This window comes from Cololabis saira, chromosome 19, assembly GCF_033807715.1.
Source record: "Cololabis saira isolate AMF1-May2022 chromosome 19, fColSai1.1, whole genome shotgun sequence".
Taxonomy (NCBI): domain Eukaryota; kingdom Metazoa; phylum Chordata; class Actinopteri; order Beloniformes; family Belonidae; genus Cololabis; species Cololabis saira.
In genome coordinates this window covers 27,011,876-27,025,267 of record NC_084605.1, presented here as the reverse complement: position 1 = coordinate 27,025,267, position 13,392 = coordinate 27,011,876, and the positions used below count along the sequence as shown (strand labels likewise).

General features: G+C 43.0%; 1 protein-coding gene across 2 annotated transcripts in view; it reads left to right on the top strand.

Moving 5' to 3' along the window:
- bahcc1b (BAH domain and coiled-coil containing 1b) overlaps positions 1–11,524 on the top strand; it is a 64,875-nt gene extending 53,351 nt beyond the window's left edge. For both annotated transcript variants that reach the window (XM_061709061.1, XM_061709060.1), the window contains exons 20-28: positions 1,387–1,555; positions 1,747–1,864; positions 3,212–3,287; positions 3,370–3,478; positions 3,573–3,695; positions 3,781–3,918; positions 5,407–6,854; positions 8,452–8,688; positions 8,780–11,524. In XM_061709061.1, the coding sequence (XP_061565045.1) occupies positions 1,387–1,555; positions 1,747–1,864; positions 3,212–3,287; positions 3,370–3,478; positions 3,573–3,695; positions 3,781–3,918; positions 5,407–6,854; positions 8,452–8,688; positions 8,780–8,989 (2,628 nt within the window). In that variant the 3' untranslated portion in view covers positions 8,990–11,524. The remainder of the gene's footprint in view (positions 1–1,386; positions 1,556–1,746; positions 1,865–3,211; positions 3,288–3,369; positions 3,479–3,572; positions 3,696–3,780; positions 3,919–5,406; positions 6,855–8,451; positions 8,689–8,779) is intronic.
- Positions 11,525–13,392: the final 1,868 nt, after the last annotated feature.

Genomic DNA, 13,392 nt, shown 5'->3' with positions numbered 1-13,392 from the left:
GCCTTCGCTGCTGAGTCATCATGAAGGAATGTCCAAAAACATATAACTCCAAACCAAACAGAGTAATATTAAGATAATCATTGGCCACAACCCCACCCCCCACTCCCCCCCAGCACACACACACACACACACACCCATGCATGCTTCTACACACCCTCACACACACACACACACACACACACACATGCATCAGGACTAACAGGAAATTACCATCCAAGCCCTCTGGTGATGAAACCTCTGTCATTAAAATATATGGCTTCCTGGTGTGGAAAACTCCAAAAGACACACTTGTACTTGTATTGATTATTATGGTCTGTTCCTTGGAAAGCCTGAATACAAGCAGGAACCTGTTGGGTGAGCTGACTTTCCATCATCAGTCATGTGTCATCTTTGGAGAGACTAGCTTAAACTGGTCTGGAGATGAGTGGTATCTGGTGTTGGTGTGTGTCAGACACTGAGATGTGAAGCCGCCCACAGCAAAAAAAAAAAAAGCTGACGTACAGTCAGTTCAGGGGCTGTAGTAAATGTAATGGTGAAAATCGGCGTGTGACGAAAAGAAAATCCTGAATATTCAAGTGAAGTTATATCAGGCGTTTGCCAGCCACGTTTGCATTTCACTAATGCATTCACCACATGAATCACATCCAACGGAAACATTTGATTTAGGCCACGTTTACACGTAGCCGGGTATTTACAAAAACTGATATTTTCCCCTCTCCGTTTTCAAAAATATCCTCGTTTACACGGACCCGCATGCAAACGCTGTTAACGTCATTCCAGCCAATCAGAATCCTGGAAAAAAACATCAACAAATGACACGTGTAACTTCCAGTTAAGGCTGATTTATGGTTCCGCGTTACACCAACGCAGAGCCTACGGCGTAGGGTACGCGGCGATGCGCACCGTACGGCGCGCATCGCCGCGTACCCTACGCCTTAGGCTCTGCGTCGATTTAACGCGGGACCATAATTCAGGCTTTACTTCCAAGACGGAACGAGAGTCTGAGAGAATTTAAAACAGGTAAAATAAAAGAAAATATTGACGGTGGCCAAACAAATTGTAAACACAGGTCGCACTCATGACGCTGCTGGTGACGTTTCTGTCGCATAATGTTTAGACGCAAACGTGAAAACTGAGTTTTTGAAAATCTCCACTTTGGCCGGAGTTTTCAGAAATGATCGTTTTTGGGGGCTTTGACCTCCGTTTTCCTGTAAACGAACGGCCAAAACGCATGAAAACGTCTCCGTTTTTGCCCCGTGTAAACGGGGCCTTAGTCACCTGTAGGTCCTCTTTACTGTTGATTCATCAGTGTATAAAGTGAAGCAACATCCCATCCTGCTTTATGCCTCTCTGCCCGCTGACGTCACGTCCTGTTTTCTCGCTCAGGAAAAGGGCCACGCCGTGAGCCGCCTCCTGCAGAGCTTTGCAGCCGACGACGGCTTTCATTTGGATGAAGAGAGCAGCTTCTCTGAGGGAGAGGAGGATGAGGAAGAAGATGAAGAGGAAGGAGGGGTGCTGACACACCTTCCCCCCAACATGCCTTGCAGGATACCTGGTGGGCATAAACAGTGACACATCATTCACTATGACACTTATGCAGGTTCAAAACCGTGTTGCACAACACCTCTGCATCTACATTACCGTTCCTGCTCCTTTCTTCACTTCACAATTATTCAACACCCTCACAGTTTATATATGTCCCGCCTTTCATCTGCTTCATCTTTCAACCTCCCCTTTTGTCCTCAGCCCTGCCAAACTGTGTGCTGAGTAAAGAGATGCTGGTAGACGGGCTGAAGATCCTGATCTCAAAGGAGGATGAGCTGCTGTACGCCGCCTGTGTTCAAACCCTGCACCTGCCTGACATGTAGGACCCCACTCTCTCGCCACAGTGTTTTGCTAACCACTGATATTCTCACTAGGGTTGCCACCTTTCAGAAATAGAAATAAGGGACGCCCTGATTTCAGCAGCGCAGGAGCCAAAAAAAAAAGCCCTTAAACTTCTAAACTGAATAAAAATGTGTTTATTTTATGAAACACATTTATGAAAAACAAAATGCTTTAATTTAAAGTTTAAAGTGCTTTAATAGCATTGAACTTTCATGACTGTAGAGACAGACAACCATACTAGCAACTGAAATAGCCTCCTATGCTCTGTATGTCCACATCAGCCCAGATGTATAATATAGCCTACAGGTGAAGAATATGGTGTAAAAGTTAACTTATTTCAATAATTCAGCTAGAATATGGTGTAAAAGTTAATTTATTTCAATAATTCAACTAGAATATGGTGTAAAAGTTAATTTATTTCAATAATTCAACTAGAATATGGTGTAAAAGTTAACTTATTTCAATAATTCAACTGGAATATGGTGTAAAAGTTAATTTATTTCAATAATTCAACTAGAATATGGTGTAAAAGTTAACTTATTTCAATAATTCAACTAGAATATGGTGTAAAAGTTAACTTATTTCAATAATTCAACTAGAATATGGTGTAAAAGTTAATTTATTTCAATAATTCAACTAGAATACGGTGTAAAAGTTAATTTATTTCAATAATTCAACTAGAATATGGTGTAAAAGTTAACTTATTTCAATAATTCAACTAGAATATTGTGTAAAAGTTAACTTATTTCAATAATTCAACTAGAATATGGTGTAAAAGTTAATTTATTTCAATAATTCAACTAGAATATGGTGTACAAATTAATGAAAATACGGGACAAATCGCGTCCCGTATTAGTTCAATACGGAACGCAACATTTTTTTCTCAAATAAAAGGACAATTCCGTATTTTACGGGACGGGTGGCAACCCTAATTCTCACACAGCAAATGTGATACAAGGCCCTTGTTTAAAGGGATTTTGTTCTTTCTTATTTCCAAGTGTTTATGGGTAGTTGATTTTGTAGCAGTCCTTTACAACTAAAGAGACATTTCACTTGTTTGGTTAAAAAAAAAAAAATAACAATGAAAATGTATCTGGCAGCAGGGAGAATCTTTACAAACAGGAAGTCTAGTTAAACTTCAAAGCCAAGATATACAGAAGTGTTTGCCAGCACATATCCCTGCAGAATAAGAAGAAGAAAGGCACTGAGCTCTTATGACACAAACCCAGCTTTCAACAGACTACTTCTTAAGTTTAACAATAAAAACGGTGCTAAAAACTCCAACTTTTATAATTGTTCATCTATTTCCTTTTGTCTCCCTCAGATTCAGTGTCATCATTGACGGGGAACGAGGGAATCGGCCCCGGATCTACTCACTGGAGCAACTACTTCAAGAGGCTGTGAGTGAGGCCTTATTGTTTTTGTTATAATTTACAGACTTTTGGTAGTCGTACTCTCTTTGACTGGAAAATTGTTCTTCAGGTGTTGGATGTACGACCCCAGAATGAAGCCATCCTGACGGCGGGGACACGGGTTTGTGCCTACTGGAGCGAGCGCTCTCGCTGCCTTTACCCTGGTTACGTCCACCAAGGTTAGCCACAAGTGCTAGGAACCTCACACTACTCTCACATACTCTGTCTTTCCCCCCCGAAAGTCATGTCCTCCTTCCTTTTTTTGTGCGTTAGGAGGTCCAGGTGAGGAGGAGAAGGAGAAGGAGAGCGGTGTAATGGTAGAGTTTGATGACGGAGACAGGGGAAGGATCTCTCTTGTAAACATCAGACTTCTACCTCCAGGATACCAAATTCGCTGTGAGTGCGGCTTTGTTAAGAGTCGCAGGAGTTGAGAGTTAACAAATAAGAGGAATGCCGTCACCTTACAACTCTTTTATGTCAGGTGCTGAACCTTCTCCTGCTTTACTGATTTCTCCTGGTCGTCGAGGCCGGCGAAGCATTACTACGGAGAAGAAAGACACCCCCACAGAGAAAGCGGCCTCTGAAGAGGCGGGAGGGAGGCCTCAGGAAAAAAGACCAGGTAGGGAGATTTAAATTACACGCTTAAGACTCCATATGGCAGCTTTTACGTACAGTACAGACTAGGAATGGGCGATATTTTACCCTTCACGATATACCGTCAAAAAAAAACGTATGTGAAGGAAGGAAGGAAGGAAGGAAGGAAGGAAGGAAGGAAGGAAGGAAGGAAGGAAGGAAGGAAGGAAGGAAGGAAGGAAGGAAGGAAGGAGCCAGAAAGAAAGAAAGAAATGAGCCAGAAAGAAAGAAAGAAAGAAAGGAGCCAGAAAGAAAGAAAGAAAGAAAGAAAGGAGCCAGAAAGAAATGAGCAAGAAAGAAAGAAAGAAAGAAAGAAAGAAAGGAGCCAGAAAGAAAGAAAGAAAGAAAGGAGCCAGAAAGAAATGAGCAAGAAAGAAAGAAAGAAAGAAAGAAAGAAAGGAGCCAGAAAGAAAGAAAGAAAGAAAGAAAGAAAGAAAGAAAGAAAGAAAGAAAGAAAGAAAGAAAGAAAGAAAGAAAGAAAGAAAGAAAGGAGCCAGAAAGAAAGAAAGAAGCCAGAAAGAAAGAGAGAAATGAGCCAGAAAGAAAGAAAGAAAGAAAGAAAGAAAGGAGCCAGAAAGAAAGAAAGAAAGAAAGAAAGAAAGAAAGAAAGAAAGAAAGAAAGAAAGAAAGAAAGAAAGAAAGAAAGAAAGAAAGAAAGAAAGAAAGAAAGAAAAAAAGGAGCCAGAAAGAAAGAAAGAAAGGAGACAGAAAGAAAGAAAGAAAGAAAGAAAGAAAGAAAGAAAGAAAGAAAGAAAGAAAGAAAGAAAGAAAGAAAGAAAGAAAGAAAGAAAGAAAGAAAGAAGGATAAATTCCCGTTGATGACGTTTTTGTGTAACAAACATGGCGGATCTGAGAGCGAGATAGATTTATAGTTAAAAAGGTGGAGTTGAATTGGTATTTTTTTTATCGTCAATTTTATCGTTATCGGGATAAATGCCAGAAATTATCGTGATACATTTTTTAGTCCATACCGCCCATCCCTAGTACAGACCAAAAGTTTGGACACACTTCCCCATTTGTTTGAATGAGAAGGTGTGTCCAAACTTTTGGTCTGTTCCTGTCAATAGACATGTTATTGACTGGTAAAGGGGATTACTCAAATCCTTAAGACAACTGTCACACACTTATGAGATGCCTCACAGTTAAGTTTGTTTGCCACCTTTTGTTTGCCCTCAATAAAACCACATTAATCATGATCTCACGGACTCTCATCACTGTGCCTTGTAAACTTAAGCCACAAACTCACCTCAAACTCGGTCTGACAATAAGCCTAGGTAGATAGACGGGTCGACCAGGTTTGGAGCCATATGAGTAATGGATATGTCAAAACTAGGTGGAGAACAAAGAGATAAAGATCAAGTTTCACTAAAAGTGCTTGGTTTCTCAATTAATCACAGTTTGCCTTTAAGACCTGTCATTTCTCATTGATTAAAACCCCCTGTCTCTCTCTCTCTCTCGCTGGCTACTTTTTCAGTTGGCAGGCCAAAGAAAATCCACTCTGCGCCAAAACCAGCCAGCACTCCGACTTCAGTAGCAGACACTGTAGCAAAAGGCAACTCTCCTTTGTTGAACTGGTCCATGCCGCGAAAGAGACCCCCGGTTGATTTCTTCCTCTTCAATGGGACATCCCGCAAGACCCGGAAGATACGAGAGCAGGATTCAGGGTTGTTTCATCAGCCTGCCTTGCACTCTCTACCGCTACCAACCCCTCTTAAAAGTATTTTTGGCTCTCCTTTCAAGGTTGACTCATTCAGCAGCATTGCTAACGGCTACTCCACCTTTGGAAATGGTGGATCCTGTGTTTCTGGGAGACCAGTTACCACCATGGCCTCTATTGGACTCCGGGATTCCACTTGCTCGCCATCCGTCACCATGGCTACGGCCGCCGGCAGCCGCAAGTCTGTGAGTGATCGTGACAGGAAGCACTTCTTAGTCAAGCTTGACCATGAAGGAGTGACTTCGCCCAAAACGAAGAATGGTAAAGCTTTGCTTCGACTTGGTGGGGGAGGCGGGAGAGGACTAAAAAGCCATGCCTCTGCAGGGGCACCACTGCGCTACATCCAACCTTCTCTGCTGGTGAAAGACAGCAAGAAGGGAGGTGGGGAAAGAGATGTTTCTGGGGTTCGGCCTGAGGGTCCTGTACAGGGTGTTCCACCTCTGAGAAAGGATCTTCTCCCTGCTACTCTTGGAGTAAAAGGAGGAGATTACAATTTGGACTATGGCAGTGACTTCCCCAGCTCCTACTCTGAACTGGATGAAGATGATGAGGACGATGGCGAAGCAGTCGATGCCAGAAGAAGAAGAGCAGCTGTTACATCACACCGTGGCAGTCGCCTTCTGTCTAGACCCTCCATCTGTTTCTCCTCCTCTTCTTCCTCCTCTTCCTGCTCCGGCTCCATATCGTCCTCATCTCTCTGCTCCTCAGACAATGACTCCTCGTACTCCTCAGATGAAGAGACCTCCTCCGTGCTGCTCCGTCGCGCTCTTCTCCAGCAGGACAAACACAAAAACAGGCAGAGCATGAACTCCGAGCTCCGAAGCCCCGACCCTACAATGTCCAGCTGCCCCTCCTCCTCCTCCTCCTCTTCAGCCCCAACTCACGGCTATGTGACCAAACCTGGCATGGCCGTTGGAGGGTCAAAGGTACGGGCTGACAGAGCAGACGAAAGGAAGGAGTACATGACAAAAGGAAGTATGTTGGCCAACAGCAGCACAGCGAAGATGCAGATCAAGAGAAAAGAAAGCCTTCCCAACAACCACCATCACAGCCCGAGCAGCCCTGCGGCCCACCAGCTGAAACCTGCCTCCAAGGACTCTGCAACAGCTAAGAAACAGAGGATGTCGTCACCAGAGCCTCTTCCTAACATGACACCTCTGCTGCCCCGGCGGCAGCTCTGGAAGTGGTCCGGCAACCCCACACAGGTACGAACTTTGACTTGTATTTGACAATTTTCTGTGTCCAAGATGTTGCTGAAGATGGAAATTGTTTGAAAATATGTGTTATTTATATTTTGTACTGTATGGTTTGTACATTAAATCAGCAGTATGCAGGTAATATCTCGTTTTCATCTCTATTGAAGTTTAATGCTTGGTACCAAATATTTCACAAGGTTGTTACAAGTCAATTCAATTCAATTTTATTTATATAGCGTCTAATACAACAGATGTTGTCTCTAGACGCTTTCCAGAGATCCAGAACATGAACATGAACATAAACATAAACATAAACCCCCGAGCAATTATTACATAAACAATGGCAGGTAAAAACTCCCCTAGTGGGAGAAAAGCCTTAAGACAAACAGTGGCAAGAAAAAACTCCCCTTTAGGAGGGAAGAAACCTTGAGCGGGCCAGAACGCAGCTCCCGAGGCTCCGGCCTGCAAACATGCAAAAAAGAGAAAAAAGGGGGGCCGGCACAAGAAACTACAGGAACGATGACAAAAACGATAGCTATGAGATATTTATACCGTAATAAATAAAAATGGAAATGGAGAAGAGAGGCAGGGAAAAGGAGAGGAGAAGAAGGGTGAGAGGCACCGCCCAGTGGATCATGTCGGTGCCCCCCTGCAGCATAAGCCTATAGCAGCATATCTACCGCGAAGCTATATTTGAGACTAACAATTATAGTCTTGTTCTATAGCTGCGACAATGACTACTGACTCTAACACACTAAGGTTTACACTACCTAGAGATTAGCTAGGTAGGTATTGAAAAGTCCAAAGAATAAGGGCTCAAACCATTCCCAAATAATGGAGGATGGGGATGAGTGTAATCATTTCAATTTTGCAGTGGTTTCTTAAAATGAAAATTATGTTTTAGTATTATTTCATAAATAATCTAAAATCTTAAACAACATGGCTGAAAGCGCATGTCACATGACCGGTTGTTAATAGTGCTGTAGGTTAAGGGAGCTGTCGTGAACTGCTTGAGCAATGGTCTCTTTCCTGAGAACCGAGACAGCTGGAGCTTGATTAAAAAGCCAAATTTATTATCAAAAAGCTTCCGGCATAGACAACACAGTGAGAAAAGCTTTTATTCCTTATCCATTATTAGCCAGACAGGTCAAGGTTGGTGTCTTTGCTTTCTTCTGTAAAAACGGACTCGTGGCAGTCGACAAACAACAGAGAATTGCAGCAAAGGCACAAACATAGCGCGAGTCCAAATAAAATCATAATCTTGGTGATTTCAAGCTAAAACTGGGTCAGTAGCATTTTCAAGTGTCCAAAAAAGGGAATTAAAAACTACCATGGCCATGCAGATGTGCCCTCAGGCCCCAAAAATGTCTCCTTAAAGAAGTAAGCTGGCTCTTTACGCTTATTGAAAACAGGTTAGGTAAACTACCCATATTTCTGGGCTAAAGTCAATGTTTTGAATCGGGAAAACTCATTAAATCGTGCTACATTGTGGGTTTAGCAGAGCAATCAGAAACTCGAGTTAATTCCTGAAATAATTCAGGTGGTAAAATAATCCCTCCATGCTGAATGAATCCACTGAGAGTGCTATTTTCTCTGTCTTTGACAGAGAAGAGGTCTGAAGGGTAAAGCCCGTAAGCTTTTCTACAAGGCCATCGTGCGGGGCAAGGAGATGGTGCGTGTGGGAGACTGCGCCGTGTTTCTTTCACCCGGTCGGCCCCAGCTGCCTTATGTGGGCAGAGTGGAAAGCCTCTGGGAGTCGTGGAGCTCCAGCATGGTGGTCAGGGTCAAGTGGTTCTACCACCCGGAGGAGACTCGTCTGGGAAAGCGACACCGCGATGGCAAGGTAAACCCAAGCACGTGCAAGGATGTTTTCTAACGGTGATGGTAACAATTAGTCACGTGATATTTCATTTTTCCCGTCCTCTCTCCACTAGAACGCCTTGTATCAGTCGAGCCACGAAGATGAGAATGACGTGCAGACCATCTCCCATCGCTGCCAAGTGGTCAGTAAGTCCGAGTACGACCACCTGATGCACGAACGCAAGCCGGGCAGCACAGCGAACGACTTGTTCTACCTGGCTGGAACGTACGAGCCGACCACGGGCCAGCTGATCAGCGCAGACGGCATGGTCATCGTGTCCTAGGATCCCTGGCGAAAGAGAGAGAGAGAGATCCAGTTGTTAACCTGATCCCAGGAGTTCCAGCAAGGGTCCTTCAACATAGAGCAGGGGGCGGAGGCAAATACGGACAAAGACTTTTGGCTCTGCGCGTTGAAGAAGGAGCTAGCCCTCTGGATTAAAGCCTTGACAATACTGGCACTTAGAGAAGTCCTGTTTGCTCTGAGGAAAAGTCTGATCCATGCCAGATTTAACCCCCCATTTGCAGATGTGGACTTGGCTCCTTGTGGCATCAGGAGTTTATTTGCCTTTCCCATATGGCTGTCTCGTAATTGCAACATGATTATTGCAACAAAAGAACAGAAACCATGGACATGAGCACTTTGTAGTGTTGTATCTTTAACATTTTGTGGAGCGAAAAAAGGCAGCACACTTTGCTTTCTGAGACCAAGATTCAGAGAGCGGGAGAAACTGTAGGATAAGAAGAGACTTGTTGTAAACCACACTGGTTTGGTTGGTTTTAATGGTCTTATACTGGTAGTATAACTACGACACAACGTGATTGAGAGATCCCCAAACAGGACCATTAAACACTGTAGTTTGGACTGTGTGTTTAAATGTGTATACTGTACGTCTGTTTGCAGAGCTTCTGCGAAGACCCTGTTCAGCATTTAATGAACTCTAAGTAAATAGTGCTTTAACTCGTGTGTGTGTGTGTGTGTGTGTGTGTGTGTGTGCGTGCGTGCGTGCGTGCGTGAGTGTGTGTTTGTACAGTATGCGTGTGGTCATGCACGTGGGCACCCGCGCTCACCGAGCAAAGACGCTGACGTGGTGATACAGCATGAGTATGTCTCTGACACTCTTCTGTTAATCAATCCAGAACGTAACGTGTAGTTTTTTAGTCTCTGCGGCTTAAACGCAGAACAATGTTTTTCTTCTTTCAAGCCATACACGTCAATACCTCTCTCGCACCCTCCTGTCTGGGTGCGAAGACACATGTACAGGCGGTAGGATTGTTTATTTGAGCTGTGTGTGCATATGGGCGAGTGTGTGCGCTTTGTACAGCGTTTTGTGTAGAGTAACACAATGTAAATACTTATACATATATATTTGTTCCTGTTTCCTGATGGTTCTTTTGCAGAGAAGATTATTTTATTTAGGCTGGGTTTTTTTGTCTTTAGGGCAGGTGGGTGGTTCTAACAGAATTAGGAGGCGGGGTTATGTTTCCTTCTCTCTCAATGCACTGAACACGAGTGGAGGTTTGGATTAGTGGTCAAACTCTGCGACAGATGTGAAAACTATTTGGTTGGAACTATATTGCTTGAGGCAAGAGGTGATGTGTAAAAGGTATTTGGGATATGATGTTTTTATAAGGAAATTTGAGAAAAAAAAAGCTCTTTTTACATGTGTCCAATTATTTTCTTTTTATTTTACTCTGATTTAGAAAGTGCATTTCCTTTTTGTTAACTAATACTGGAAAAGCAAGCTGAGTCCCTGCTGTTCTTTGATCCTAAAAGAATCTACTATCTATTTTAGTCTGTATTCGAGTAGGAAATGTAGATATTTATCTGGCAGCAAAAAGAAACATACCAAAGCACCTGTTAGTTTTACGCTTCCCCTTATTAGATGGATACACTTTTATGAAAGACGCTCAATCAGATCTGAATCCGGGACCCCTGCAATCACAGAGGTATTTGATAGACTTCCTCTTCTTGTCCGCTCGTGTTCATCCAGCGTTGCTATGACGGCCTCCGAGAAAAAGTTGCAGTGACATTGTATACACACTGCCGAGCCAATGCACTTGAGGTCTCTATGGCAACCAGAATGGCAACATGTGACTGTGAAGGACAATCAGAGCCAATCAATGGGACAATGTTAAGAGATGAGAAAAAAATGGAAGAAAAAAAGAGAGGATCAAATCATCAATTATGCTTCTTGTCACTTTTATTCCTGCTTTGCCAAAAATGTCTGTGCGTTTCATGTTTGGTTTTTTTAATATGTTTATCATCATTTTCGGTTCATGCAAACCTGAGATGACTGTTGTCGGTATATAGGATGTACAGGAGGAAGAACATGAATGCCTTTTTTTCTTCCTTTAGGACTTTGACTGATTTTTAACAACATTGTTGCTGTTACACTGCAAAGCAAAAGCTTTAAACAGAATCTAATGTGAAACTCAATTTTGAAATATTACATTTATGGGTCTTTAATTGAATTTTTTTAAGCTGTATTTTGTTTAAGAAACACTGGAATCAGTTCTGAACATCACATTTGGTCATATAGGCAACATCTTTTTTTCTGTTTTATTTCTTTTAGACCCACTGGAATCTGCTTTGTATGGTTGAGATAGCCTACTAAAATATATTATGTAATTTCAGTCATTCTTTGGAAATATGACTTAAATATTTCCACATGTACAAAAAGAAAAAGTATTTATCTTAATTTTATTGCATTTTTTTTTGTGTTTCATTAAAAAAAAAGATTCTTACAAAATTCTTTTGTGTTGGCTGTGAGGTCCCTGAATGCCTTCTTGTGTGAATCAATGCCGATCATTTGTCAGATGCAAGAATATGGACCACAGAAGAAAGCAGGAATGAAGAAGGGGTGGGGGATGGAGGGGATGGCGCACAAGAGGAGGAAGCAATTTGAAACTGTAGCTGTGGCCGATAAAAGGAGAAGAATAGGCAAAGAAAAGGAAACTGTATCTTGCAGCGTTTCACGAGAGGAGACGGCCAGGATAAAGTCTCCTCAGGCTCTTCAGGTGGGTAAGGTATTCAGAATAATAAAAACGGAACAGGTCCATTAAGAGAACAAAGCCAGGGTATCCGCTGTCAGCCGACAGAGATTTCGCAGCTTTCACATACATACTGTATGTGTGTGAATGTTTAATAAATCCAGCTCACATGTTCTTCAGGCCGAGTGTGCTAATTTAGTTTTCTGCTTTCTTCTAGTCTGCATGTTTGTCTTGTTCAGAAACAGTCCCCTCTCTGCAGCTGGGATTACTGCCTGCAGAGATTGGACTTTCTTGCACAGAGAATCCTAATCTATTTGATTTTTCAAGACTTCCTGCAAGATATTCACACGTCCTTATCTCCTTGTGTTGCAGTCTTTATTGCAAACTCCTGGTCTATATGAAACGTTTACCTTTGACCTCAAATCACCATTGAGTCGCCTCGTGGCACTGTTCAAAGCGAGCTTGAGTGCGTTGTTGCCTTGAACGTCAGCCATAAACTCAATTTTACTCCTAGCTGTGTTTTTAATGACAGCTCTTCCTTCAGCATTTTTTTCCTTTTTCTTCTCAGTCAGCGCCTCTGTGACTTGTCAATACAGGAAAACTTGGCCCACCTTTCTTTTTTTTTCTGAATAACTTAACTAATGGTCCTTGGCCACAGTTTAAAATCACACACACACACTCATTCAAGAACAAAATCTTTGTCCAGTGTGTGTTTGCTCTTCTTTTGTCTTCTCTATTTAGCTGTTTCTGCAGTTTGGCTTGTTATTACAAAGATATGAAAGATTGACGCCGCCTCACACACACACACACACACACACACACACACACACACACACACACACACACACACACACACACACACACACACACACACACACACACACACACAAGTGACCCCCATTCTCAACACTGTTGGTCTTTAACATCCTCCTCATCGGCTCCTCAATCAACCGACGCCTTCAAAACACACACACACACACACACACACACACACACACACACACACACACACACACACACACACACACACACACACACACACACACACACACACACACACACACACACACACATTAAGTGCAGTCTTTGACTCCTTATCAGTAGGTTTGCATTGGGCTTATCTGGTTGACATTGTTAAACTACTTTACCCAGAATGCTGCAGGAGATAGGGGCACAATGGTAGGCTGGGGGTTGCCTTCTAGGTTAATGAGAGAGGCTTTCACGTTGTGAGAGCAAACAACCTGCGAGATGATTAGTGTGTGAGAATGTGTGTCTAAAGGGTCAAGGTGTCGCAGAACGGCGCGGCGGCTTTTCTTGGGTTTCTTTCTGGTTTTGACTGCAGGCCGGTGGACAAAGACGCAACATCTGAAGCATGCCGCTCGTCAGAGGGAGCCCCGGCTATCCATTGTTTGTACTTGTCATGTTTTGTTACATGGTTACGAACGAGTAACGGAGGAAAAGCTGAGGTTGTGTGCAGTGAAACAGTAAAAATTGGCGGACTGAGGAAGGAAAGGGTGTGTACCTGGGTGAATGAAGTTATGCATGCAGTGGGAGGGAGAGGTGGGGCAGGAGCTTTCAAATCCAGAGAAAGCCCTCCATTTAGATACACTCCGAGCATGTCACTGAAGTGAATGAATGACTGTCAGCTGCTGCGGGGATGCTGCATGTGTGTGTGTGTGGACGGGGGTATATTCAG